This window comes from Leptosomus discolor, chromosome 6, assembly GCF_034619465.1.
Source record: "Leptosomus discolor isolate bLepDis1 chromosome 6, bLepDis1.hap2, whole genome shotgun sequence".
Classification (NCBI taxonomy): domain Eukaryota; kingdom Metazoa; phylum Chordata; class Aves; order Leptosomiformes; family Leptosomidae; genus Leptosomus; species Leptosomus discolor.
This window is the reverse complement of record NC_141396.1, coordinates 67,712,712-67,724,907: the sequence shown is the minus strand read 5'-3', so window position 1 is coordinate 67,724,907 and position 12,196 is coordinate 67,712,712. Positions and strand designations below refer to the sequence as shown.

Sequence of the window (12,196 nt, the reverse complement as noted above, 5' to 3'; positions counted from 1 at the left end):
CGGCGCCCCCACCGTCACGGTGTTCCAGCCCCCGGCTTCACGGGGGAGCCATGCGGCGGCAGCGGAGCGCCGCGGGAGGGAGCACCGCCGGAGGGAGAGCCGCCGGGCGGCACACCGACGGCGCTGCGTCTGCTGCCTGGACTCTCCCGGTCGGGCGTGCCCTGCAGGCAGCGCCGGGGCGGGAGCAGCGCCAGTGCCCGGGGTCCGTGCCCGGCGCGGGGGTGCCGCTAGCGGGGGGGGCAGCGCCCAGGCGGAGGCGCCGCGCAGCCAGAGCTCCCGCAGGTGCCCCGGGCAGAGCCACGGCGAGTGCGGCCGCGGGGCCGAGCCGGAAGGAAGCGTGGGGCGGTGGGCGGCGGGACCCGGGGCAAGGCTCACCGTCCCGTCCATGCTCCTCCCCGCCGCGCCGCTCTCCCACTCGCACCCGGGCCGCCGTCCCAGCGCCCGGCGCGGGGCGCCTGCGCGGCGCTGCGGAGAGCGGCGCAGGGACCGTCTGCAAAGTGCGCGTTGCTCGCCGCCCGCGCAGGGGCGGCAGCGCGGTGCCGGGATGGGATGCCCCAGCGCCCTGGCCGCCGGGGGAAGAGGGTCCCGCCGCGAGAGCCGCCGCCCCTCGGGCCCAGCGGCGCTCCCACCACCCGCGTTTTAGCGCCGCTTCGACGCCGGGAGGACGGTATACTCGCGGTCCCTCCGCCCGCTTCCCAGCCCTGCGGGGGCGGCGCGGCGCGGAGCTCCTCCCGTGGACGGGCGGGGGCAGCGCCCGCACCTTTCCAGCCCCTCGGGCGGCCCCGGCACTGCCGCCCCTGGAAGCTCGCTCTCGCCCGCCGGCTGCTTGCACGGCAGCCTGGGGAGAGGCGCGGAGAGGCTGCGACTCCGCCACCACAGCGTAACCGCTACAGTCCGTTCCCGCCACCACAGCCTCCAGCCCCTGCCACCACCGAGCCGCGGCGCCACAGCACCCTTCACCCGCCGCAGCTCCGTCACCCGCCAGAGCGCCCCGCTCGCCGCCACGGCCCCCTCACTACCACAGCGCCCCTCACTTACCACCGTCCCCGCCGCCACAGCGTCCCTTGCTATCGCAGCTCCCCCAAGCCGCCGCCACAGCCCGCCGCCTCCAGAGTGCCGCTCACCCGCCAAAGTCCCCCGCCGCCACAGCGGCCCTCACTCATCATCACCGCACCCTCCCGCTGCCAGAGCGCCCCTCACTCACCACCGCCCCCTGCCGCCACAGCGCCCGCCGCCAGAGCCCCCTTTACCGTCGCAGCCCCCGCAGCCCGCCGCCACAGCCCCCGCCCGCACCACGGCGCCTCCGCCCGTCGCCATCCGGCCCGGAGGCGGCAGGGCCAGGACCGGCCCCGGCCCCGCGCGGTCCGGCCCTGGCCGTCAGGCGGGTCAGGCTCCGCCACAGAGCCCACGCCCAGGCCGCCGTTGGGCCGTAGCGACCGCCCGCGGCCCCGGCGCGTTCGGCGGCGGTGCCGGCAGGGCCTGCCCCGCCCACCCGCCCCGCGGACCCACCTGGCGGCGGGGCCGGTGTCGGCACGGGCCGGAGGGGCCGGAGGGCAGCGCCGGGAGCCGCCCGGCTCGCAGCGGAACTCGAGGGCCTATTCAGCGAGCGCTCTCGGCCGGTGCCGAGCGAGGGTGGCCCCGGCTGCCGCGGGGCGCTGCGGGACAGGGATCGGCCGAGACTCGGTGAGAATTTCGGTGGTGACGGGAACAATAACCGTGCATCGGGAGTGAACGGGGGGGGTGGGGTGGGGTGGGGGGGGTGTCTTTGAAGCATGTGTGATATTTCAAACTCAAAACTGGCCTGTACCAAGAGTTGCTGTCCTATATTTGCGTACTCTTTTGCACACTCTTCTCTTACAGAGCTAGCAGCTGCTGGGAGGACGAGGATACTGGGTTTGGTGGACCGTGGGTCTGCTGTACTGCGCCAACTGTAACGGGAAATGAAAGCTATTTCGTGAATATCCAGTGAAAGTTATTTATGAAGTACGGTTTCAAAGAATAATTTGGAAAGCACTGCAGAGTCTGACCTAATTTGAAGAAGCACTGCAAACAATGAGGGATGAGGAGGGGGGGTTGTATAGGATGAGCACTGAAAGTGAATAATTTTGAGTGATGGTCCAAGGAGCTGTGAGAAAGGGGTGAAAGGAAACAACTGAGTTTAAAAGGACTCAGATGACTAGAAGCCAAGCAATTCTGACAACTCAAAGTGTTCAAAATGGGTGTAAGTAAAAGCTGAAATAAAATATTGTAAAGATTATGACGTGGATTTATGTCTCACTGGATATTTTTAGATGGGGGCTATATATTTATGTGCCTTCAGCTTTTTTAGTCCGCATTTTTTATGTGTCACATTTTAAGGCTTTTTGCTACAGCTATTTGCACTAGAAAAAACACTGTTGTAAGTGGAAAATGAGTTTTTATGTTACCTGTAATCCAGAAACTGCCACCTTTGAGCATCCTGGAAGAAATGGTTTAGTGTGCATGTTGAGAAGGTAGTGCAAGTGCTAGGTACATCCAGGAAAGACAGCCTGAAATGCAAGGAGGAATGTAAGAGAGGGTGACTGTCTTGGCTGAGGCACATGACTCATGAGGGACAAGCCCTGAGGTACTGTTGCAAGAAAGCACCTTGTGTAGTGGTTCAGGCTAGGACTCCTGGCAGGAGAGTAAGATAGCAGCCTGCACATGTTTTGCAGTACTGTGAAGCATGCTTCATGACAGATGTGTGACAAGGTAATGCTTAAGGCCCAATTGGAGAGAGCAAGTTTCTCAGAAAAGAAGTCTTCATGCTGCAGTTAAGAATGGAGGAATCTGCTGAGCAAAAAATGCCTTGCTCTTGCTGGGGAAATGTGCACCTGTTGTTCTGATTGTATCTGGTCTGACCAACAGCAACTCCAAAACTTCTCTGTGGAACAGCCTAGACCGTCTGCAAGTGATTGGCTTGCACTGTCCAAAGGGCCAATAACTGGCTGTGAACCTCTTCGGAGTGAGAAAATTCAGCATCCTGTCAGCTGTGACCAAGGTAAGTGCAGCCACCCTAGGGACTGCACAGGCACAACTGAACTGCTCGGCACTGCCAAGGGAAGAGAGAGGGAACCACCCCGTGCAGGTCGGCCAGATGAGATAGGCTGCACCGTCCCTCCACCTGGAAGAGTCACATCATTGATATTCCAGTCTTGGAGAAGGCTGATGGACACCATAATCAGACACAGTATCTGAGCTCACAACATCTGTTTGTTTGTTTGGTCTTTTTTTAAAAAGTATATCTTTTAGTTAGGGACAGAGTAGCAGCTCCCTCATAGGTGAGAAGATGGTGAGTCTATTTTCACCTGTTTCTTGACGTTAACAATGCAACTGGGACAAAAGCTTCCTATGTTTATAATATATACTGCACATTCTTCTCTGTGATCAGCAAAGACTATTCCAACAAGATAAGTAAGCCTGTCTAGGACTTCCAATGGAGCAAGTTACCCACACTACAGCTGAAGACAAGGAAGAAAAATATCCAAGGACATGAAGCCCGAAGAAAGTGAAGTACGCCCAAGAGTACGTGCACCTGGAGCATGACAGGGTAAGCACAGCTGAAGGCACAACAGACACCTAATGAAGGTATGCATTTTCTCAGCTTTACAAGGTCAAAGATGACAATCATAGTAATTTGTCTTCCTGGCCGATCCATGACCCTGTTGTAATCCATGAATTCTGTATGATGATCCTCACCCAGTTTATCATTAATGGCTGGCTGAACCAGTGTCCTTGAAAAAGATCGAGTCCTTTTTCACAAATAATGACACAAAAACGGTGGTACAGAGTCAAGTCGTTGGTACACCCAACTCATTTACCCTGTTCCTGACAGTGGCCAACACTGAATGCCTATTAAAAATCATGAAAATAGAGGAGACATACAGCGATACCTCCCTGAATGCTCTCCTAGCTCATAGTGATTTGTGATTCAGAGACCTACTGTGACAGAGGTGTTGGCTTTGTGTTTAATAACCTTTGATGGATTTCTCTTTTGCCACTTTCATCCACTATATATTCACAGTCATGAAATTGAAGGCCATGAAGAACCATTAATTCTGCCCGCTTACATATAACAAGTAATTTTACATGGGCCTCCAATGATCTGTTACACAAACCAAGTAAATTGTAACACACCAAAAAAGCTTCCACTCTGTAATTTCACTAGCTAATCGCTTTTATCATTAAAAGCATATGCCTATTTTCAGTTGGAATTATCTGTTGCAGTTTTGGTGTTGCTATTATTGTGCCTTACCCCTAGACAATTAAAAACCTCTTTAGTATCCAGCATTTTTACTCAGTAAATGTACTTACGCACTCTAATCAGATCACCTCACAACCTTCTAAGTAATTTCTGTTCATAGAATGTTTTGGCTGGGAGAGGACCTTTCAAGGCCATCTGGTCCAGCCCCTGCAGTGAGCAGGGACATCTTTAGCCAGATCAGGCTGCTCAGAGCCCCGTCCAGCCTGACGTTGAAGCTTTCCAGGGATGGGGCATCCACCACCTCTCTGGGCAGCCTGTGCCAGTGTCTCACCACCCTCATCATAAAAAATGTCTTCTGTATATCTAGCCTGAATCTACCCTCTTTTACTCTAAACCCACTAAAACCAGTTTACACGTCTTATCACTATAGGAGTTCTGCATTTCTCATTGTACTATATTTCTTCCAATCTTCAGATAAATTTTGTGAACCTCTTGTACATTCTTTTTTTCTCTCTGTTCCCTTCAAGCCTTAAAAAAGGGGCTATACCACCAGGGGCCTTGTTGCTGTCTCTCACATCAACAGCATCTCTTTCCCCACATTGCCTGCCTGTATAGATCTGTTATACCATGTCATAATCTTAAACTGTAAACTTTACAGGGCTGGGATAGCTCTGTATTTTAGTGTTTAAAATAGTGGGTCCTAGTCAAATTAAGCTGCTTGCACATTAGTACAGTCGATTTCTTTCCAGACTTACCTCCTCTTTTTTTTCTTTTTTAACACACTCCTCTGGAGGAGTGACACGCCTTCATTTTCCCCAAGCACATAACTTTGCCCTGGACTGCTTTAAGACAAATTCTATTTGAATAATCTTACTCTGATACACACTCTTCTTCACTGTTATCCTATCTTTATGACTGTTTTTTGCATCATCCGCAGATTTTATCAGTAGAGATCTTACATTTGCTTCCAAATCATCAATTAATTGTCAAGCCACACAGGCTGGAGAACCGTCCCCCTAGGACCTAAGCAGAAGTGCCCAAATGCATTAATTGGCTCTTACTTGATATGCCAGCCAGCTCTTAACTCGCATGATTTGTTTGCTGCTGTATAAATTTCTGTTTAACAGTTAAAGCATTGCATTAAATCGGAACAGATTTGCACGTTTGTAATGGCTGGCGTATCACCTTTAACTCAACATGTCACTTCCAAGGCTTAAGTCAACCTGTTTGACAAGCCTTACTTGTTGTACAACAACCTTGACTAGTATTATTTATACAGTAATGCCAACTACACCAGATTTCTTATCAGTTAGCGGTTCTGGTTCAATTCCTTACAGACTAATGTTAGGTAGCTGTAAAAAGTGACTAACATTTTTCTTGTTTGGTGTAACACTGGATCAATTTGTTCTACATTTAATTTGATTTTTTTTTCCTTTCATCTTAAAGCATTTGCCTTACTGCATTTTTAGTGTACTATACCCAGGCTATTCCAGCTAGAGCATAACTGTGAAAGTTAACTTGTCTGCCTGTAGGACTTGGGTTGTTCCTTTCATATAGCCTAATCTCACCTTGGAATGCAGTTTTGATCAGTAAACCAGAATCTTCAGCTTATGGACTCAGCAGTTTGCTGGCAGTATTTCCTGCCTTTCCTTTCCCACAGAGCTGGATTAAAAAAAAAACACCCACGGCTTTCATCTTCCCTCAGTTTTCTCCCAAGACACTAGATGCTCTTAAGAGTTTCAGGTTCTGTGTAGTATTGCATCATTGTCTTATATGCACTGATATGACTTACCAAACAACAATCCACTCAAATTTTTTGGTTTACATCTGATTTGTTTAAATGACAGTCCGTCAAATCTCACTCTTCTGTTTCCCATGGTTCTCTTTCTTCTCTAACGAGGACTCACTAATAATTCTAGCTTGCCCTATGTCATTTCAAAACCTTCTCTGTAGCAGCTCATTTTACACCACAGACATCCCCTTGAGAGGGGGTTGCTTAGCCTGGAGAAGAACAGGCTCAGCGTGGCTCTTCCCACATATATGTCATCGCTGGGAGAGCGTAAGGAAGACAGAAACAGCTGCTTCTCAGTGGTGTCCAGTCACATGACAACAGGCAACAGGCATAAACGGAAATGCAAGAAATTCCATTTAAACATGAGAAAGAACTTTTTATCTGTAAAAGTTATTACACACTGGAGCAGATTGCTGGACGAGACTGTGGAGTTGCCATCCCTGGAGATCTTTAAAATGCAATTGGACAGAGTCCTGAGCAACCTGCTCTAGATGAACCTTGGTGCAGGGGTAGCATTGAACTAGATGAACGCCAGAGGTCCCTTCTCTGTCATACAGAATAGGGAAATCTAAAACATAACCTGTTTGCTTAATTTCTAGATAAGTGATTTTGCAGTTACCTGTCTTATGTGTAAGTACACCCTACACCTGAATCGTTCTGTACAACAGACTTGTCCTCGTTTCTCCTACCTGGTAAACTTGTAAACCTTTACCAACATTTTTTGCCTCAAATAATAAAATATGATGAGAGACATTTGGCCAAAACCCTGTTCCTATAGGAGGACACTGAAACCCCATACCTAGTTATTAAAAGACAGCTTTTCAGCCATTTAGTAGATTACATTAGTGAAAACATGGATACCCATTGGGAATAACGGCCCTTGGAGAATAAGCAAACAGTTGCCTGCTTCCACTAAGATGCATGTGGCAAGCAGGCGGGTATACCCAATGGAAACCAGGTCCCAAAACTGTGTGTATCAAAGCTGTGCAGAGCAGGCACACAATCAGAAAGTACGGTGTAACTGAGGGATTTTTCTGCCCCTTAGAACAGTTGCACAGGCTCACCACTGCAGTAGGCACACAACAGGTGATCAAACTGAAGCTGAACTCTTAACTCTGCTAGCCATGCCATCTGCCCATCTGTGATAGGAAGGGACGTATCTGTTATTTTCAGGGATAATATCTTTCTCAACCTGCAGAACTGAAAGGTAGTTGAGGTAGTTGTTGGGGACCATCAGACAGCTCCTGGTTGCTCTCTAGGGCATAGAGCAACCTTGTGTCACACCACGGTGCTTAGCCCAACTGAAGCAAGCTGCATACCAAAGGGAATTTTCTGTCCCTTCACCTTCCCAGATCACACAACAAAACAAATGTCCCGCATTTGTGGAGCCAAACATAGTGCAGTGAAAGTGCATTGAACAGCTTTGTCTGGCAGCAAACGAGACAAACTGTGTTTATGCCTCCTTGAAAAAATGAACGCCTGAAGACACAAACACACAGGAGGGTGCAACAGCACTGAGAGTAGTATAGTTGAGGTAACTTTGTTCCAGTACATAGCTAATCTTCACTCTTTGCACTGCTCAGCAGAATTGCGTGGCTTAACATACGGTCGACTCTAGTTTGTTTTGCATCCCTCATCCCAGATGCTATAAAGTCTACAAGTAATCACATGAGTCTGCCTGGAAATAAATTTTTATTTATTTAAAAAAACCACCCACAAAACCCCCCAGAAACAGCCTCTCTCCATAGCCCATGCCTGTGCCTCAGAGTAGGGCTCAGAAAGTCTTCCTCCTCCCTCGACCTCACACACCCTTCACCCATGGCAAGGCTGGGAAGGGGACGGAAAGTGCAAGTGTTAAGGTGCTGCAAAGCTCTGGATGTTCCTAGTCTCTCAAGTGCTGTTGGCCTGTTCCTGCTCGAAGAGGGCCATAGCTAAATGCGAGCGGGATGCAAGTCCTTCCAAGTTACTAAGCACACAGCGGTGGTATAACTCCTCACTAAGCCGGGGATTGCAGCTCCTCAGTGCGTATTTCTGCACTAAGCCCGGCTCCACAGCCCTAAATAGGTGCAGACCAGAATAGTGGAGGAAGACATCAAATACCTCCATGCTCTCCAGCACCTCATCTCGGTCTAGGATATCAGCTGCTAGCTTGGTACGTGCCGTCATATAGTCGGAGTTATAAAAGCAGGCCTCTGCAAAGGAGTATCTGTCAAAATGCCCATCCCTCAGGAAGTCAGTGCTAGAAGAAGCAGTCTGCTCACTACGGTACACCAGCGCAGGGTTGAACTCTTGGAAATGCACTGGGAAAAAGACCTGCCAATTGCTGATAGTATTCATGCGGCAGCGGTTCAGGAACTCCATGTTGATTTCTGTCCAGACACTGGCCAAGAAGAATAGTGTGTCCACAGGGTGCTTCTTTGAGACTATGTCCATGAGTTTCACTTGCGATGGTACCTCGGTTTTAACACTAATCCAGGGAATTTTAACTTCTGCATAGCGTTTCTCCAGCTCTCCTACCATGGCTTTGACTCCAGCAAAAACATCCACCTGACTGACTCGCTGGGCATCATAGGGATGGTAGATGAAAAGCAAAGTCAGCAAGGCATTATCGTGTGTGTCCAGGGTGTTCATAGCAAACATATCCAGGAAGTTTGCCACAAAATCCAGGTCCTGCACTGTCAAGGGAAGCACCAGTTGCACCCGTGTGGCCTCTGTCACATATGGCATGGGAATAATTTCCACCTTACTTAAGGGCCGCACCAAGCTCACTCGTTTGGCCAGAACATGACTGTGGCCCTTTTGGGTCACTGCCTCCAGCAGTAGGTCCAGCATATATTCCATGCCCCGTGTGGGGTCAAAACGCCGATAGCCATTCAGCAACTGCCGCTTGCTGAAGCGGAGCAGAGGCTGGTAGCGACTGTTAAGTTGTTCAAGTGCGGACTCAATGATTTCACTGACATCAGCTTTGCTGGCTCCAGAGAGCTCACACTTGGGGGAACTATCAGGACAGGAGAAGAGGTGCTGCTCAGTGAAGTAGTCCCAGCTGATTACCTCAAAACGTGACTTTGGAAGAAATGGGGCATTAATGCCCACAGGCCACGTCAAGCCTGCCTCACCTGCAGGGGTCAATGACGTCAGGTTCCTGATCTGCATCTGCACAAAGAGAGAATGCATTCTGATCCCTACACTTTCTCAAAGAGGTCAAATCCATCTCCCACCCAGGCCTGCCTCATCACCTAGAACTGTATCTGGGTAGTATCACACCAGCAGTTTTGGATAACATGGCATCAGAAGTGCTATTTCTGAGACCCAGGACTATATCCTGTGTCTGGCTGATGGTCACCCACGAACAGAAGCAATAATCTTCTTTCACTGTGTTGAAAGAAAAGGAAGCCTGTTTGGTTGAGGAGTATTTGCAGGTATCCCTCACCACATACCTGGAGGTCCTGGATCTCCTGGTAGGCTCTGTCCAGCTGGATCCTGCTGAAGCGCTTGTGCAGCCGGTACATCAGTGTCATGTCAGGAACAGGGTGCACAGCAAGAGCAGCTTGGAACCCGTCTTCTTCCTCTTTCTCTGGCTCAGTATTTTTGGCCAATTCATAGGTGTGATAATGCTGGCCCTGAAGCGGACAAGAGCCAGAAAGACTGGCATGGACTTGAGTTCAGGGAGTCTTCCCTCACCCCAGACAGGCATTTGCCCCACCCTCCATGCTGACTGCAGTACCCGGAGACAAAAATGTAAGAGCTGTCCCCCTCCATGCCCACTTGCTTCCTGGTCCCAAGGTGCCCTTTATCCAACCTCCAAAAACCTGTGGATCAGCATCTGCTAGTATGCTGAAAACTAAATGCTGTACGTGCTCTCTCCCGCAGTGTCTCAGCTTTGATTCTAGGCCTCTCCCCGGTTCTGCCACACCACACAGCCCCTTCTTCCTCTGCAACTCACAGCAGAGGCTCATAGAAAAGACCCTTTGCTACGCAGCAGGGCACTAGTTAAGAGCATGGGTACTGTCAGGCTTAGCTAACACAAAGCCTTGAGAAGGGAGGTAGTACCTGGAGCTGGGAAACACAAGTGATGCCAAGGAAATCGATGATGCAACGTCCCAACCACTCATCTGGCCGCACACTAAGGATCTCATTGCGACAGCTGTCCAGGTGCGGATGGAGCTTAAGCAGCAGGCTGCGGGAGATCAGATAGCCAAAGCCACCATGACAATAGCGGGCCTGCTCATCTCCCCCGATAAATTCCTCCGCTCGTCCCAGGTAGACATCTTGGTTAATACTTAGGTGCGTCACCAGAGCCTTGACCTGTTCAGCCTGGGCGTAGGTGTCGTCCTGCATGATGTAGAACCAGTCATAGTCAGAACCAAAATGCTGATGGATATAGTGTATGGTCTCATACATGAGCCAAATGGGACGCTCATCCCCATGGGCCACCAGCACCATGCCATGAGGCACCTTGGCACTGCGCAACCCTGTAAAGTACAGCAGGCGTGGGAAGTGGTGGGCTACTGTCTTGTTCACTGCCACTGCCAATGTATTCAGGGTAGCCTTGGAGGTCAGTACAGCCACAAACAGTCTCTCATGGAATCCCAATTCTGTCTGGATGTAGCGAGTTCTGTAAAGGAAGGACACACCTAGATGACAAACAGTTGGATGACAAAGATCAAAGGACTATGGTAACTTGGGATAAGTCTTTATCTGCTGGAGTCTACCGATGGTGAAATAGTCAAGCCTAAAAGTGGGGCTTAAAGAGAGGACTCACTAGCAGAAAACCCATTTTGTAAAAACAGCTGCTTCCTTCAAGGAAACTACAATCTCACATCATTTATTGAAGCTAGGAATCTGTGCCAGTGTAAGCATAAAAAAAAAAAAAAGCTAACCACTTGTAAGTTACATACATCATTATTAATCACTCAATTTTTTCCTAATGAACAGACCAGTTAAAAAAGGTTTGAAGAGTAATTTAACATGTTCTATTAAGACACAAGTAATAAAAGAAGAAATATTCCCAATCTTCTTGGGCATTTTTGCTACCTTTTTTCTAATTAACTTCTTAGACACTTCTCTTGCACCCCTTTAATGTAACAATCTTAGCCATCTCCCTGTTGCCTCGTGCCGTTACTACATTTAAAATACCATATTCCACCTTGAACCTGTTAACTCACTGGAAGGTTCAGAACCCCCAACACCATCCAGATGTGATTATTCTCCCTTGAAGGAGAGCCTGGCCAAAAGAACAGACCTTACCTGAGCACTTTTTTATAAGGCTTGCTGGGGTCTCTGTAGTACGGAACAATCCTGGGCCTGAAGTCCTCGTGGCCCGGGCCCGGCCTTCCATCCGCCGCCTCCGGGCGCGCTCCACCGGCCAGGGGCACGGGCCGGCCCGCCACTCCCAGGCACTGGTCCTCGCCCCCGCTCTGGCTCCAGGAGGCGCGCAGCAGACTCAGGCTGCAGCCAAGGGAGAGGCCCAGGACGAGCGGCAGCGCGGGCCGCAGCGCGGCCAGCAGCGCAGCCAGGCGCATGGCGGCGCCGGGGCCAGCGGGGCGCCGGCGGGGCGCCGTCCAGCTGCGGGGCAGCCCGGTCCGGGCGGGCTGGGGCGGCCGCAGGCCCGCTACGTCCGGGGCGGGCTCACGGGGCCACTCTGGCGCTCGGGGAGTCGGCGGCCGCGGGGCATCGCCGCCGCGGGGCGCGCGGGCGGCACACGGCGGGCAGCGGAGGGCCCTGCGTGACAGCGGGCGGGCGAGAGCGCGGCAGCCCCCGCGGGGCCGCGCACACACCCGCGACGCCGGCCCGCGCGGGTCAGCGGCCCCGGGGCTCTCCCAGCTGCGGGCAGGGCGGCCCCTCTGCGCGCAGGCCGGCGGCGGGGCCGAGGGCGGCCCGGAACTCCGTGTCCGGGACGCAGGGGGAGACAGCGGCTCCCGCGCGACCGAGTTCCCAGCGCTGCCACCTCAGCCGCCTCATCGCGACCCTCACGCGTTTCCGCTTCCCCTTTTCTCTCTATGGTGCCACGGCGGCCACTCTACCTGGTGGCGCCGTCGCCTCTATGGTACCACGAGCCACCGCCCCCTGCCTGCAGCGGGCGTGGGTGGTGCCGGGGGTGGGGCCTGGGGCCGGCCCTGGCATGCGCGGCGCAGTGCACGCCGGGACGCGCAGTGTTCGGCGGCCGGCGGCGCGCTCCGGAC

General features: G+C 52.1%; 1 protein-coding gene across 2 annotated transcripts; it reads right to left on the bottom strand.

Moving 5' to 3' along the window:
- Positions 1-7,732: 7,732 nt before the first annotated feature.
- On the bottom strand, positions 7,733-11,536 carry CHPF2 (chondroitin polymerizing factor 2). 2 transcript variants are annotated; one of them, XM_086466608.1, is made up of 4 exons: positions 11,262-11,536; positions 10,065-10,629; positions 9,452-9,634; positions 7,733-9,167 (listed from the first exon to the last, which is right to left on the bottom strand). In XM_086466608.1, exons 1-4 carry the CDS (start codon positions 11,534-11,536, stop codon positions 7,905-7,907), a joined length of 2,286 nt encoding a protein of 761 aa, XP_086322734.1. In that variant the 3' UTR covers positions 7,733-7,904. The 2 variants fall into 2 exon arrangements, with proteins under 2 accessions (XP_086322734.1, XP_086322735.1); XM_086466609.1 differs by lacking the exon at positions 9,452-9,634.
- Positions 11,537-12,196: the final 660 nt, after the last annotated feature.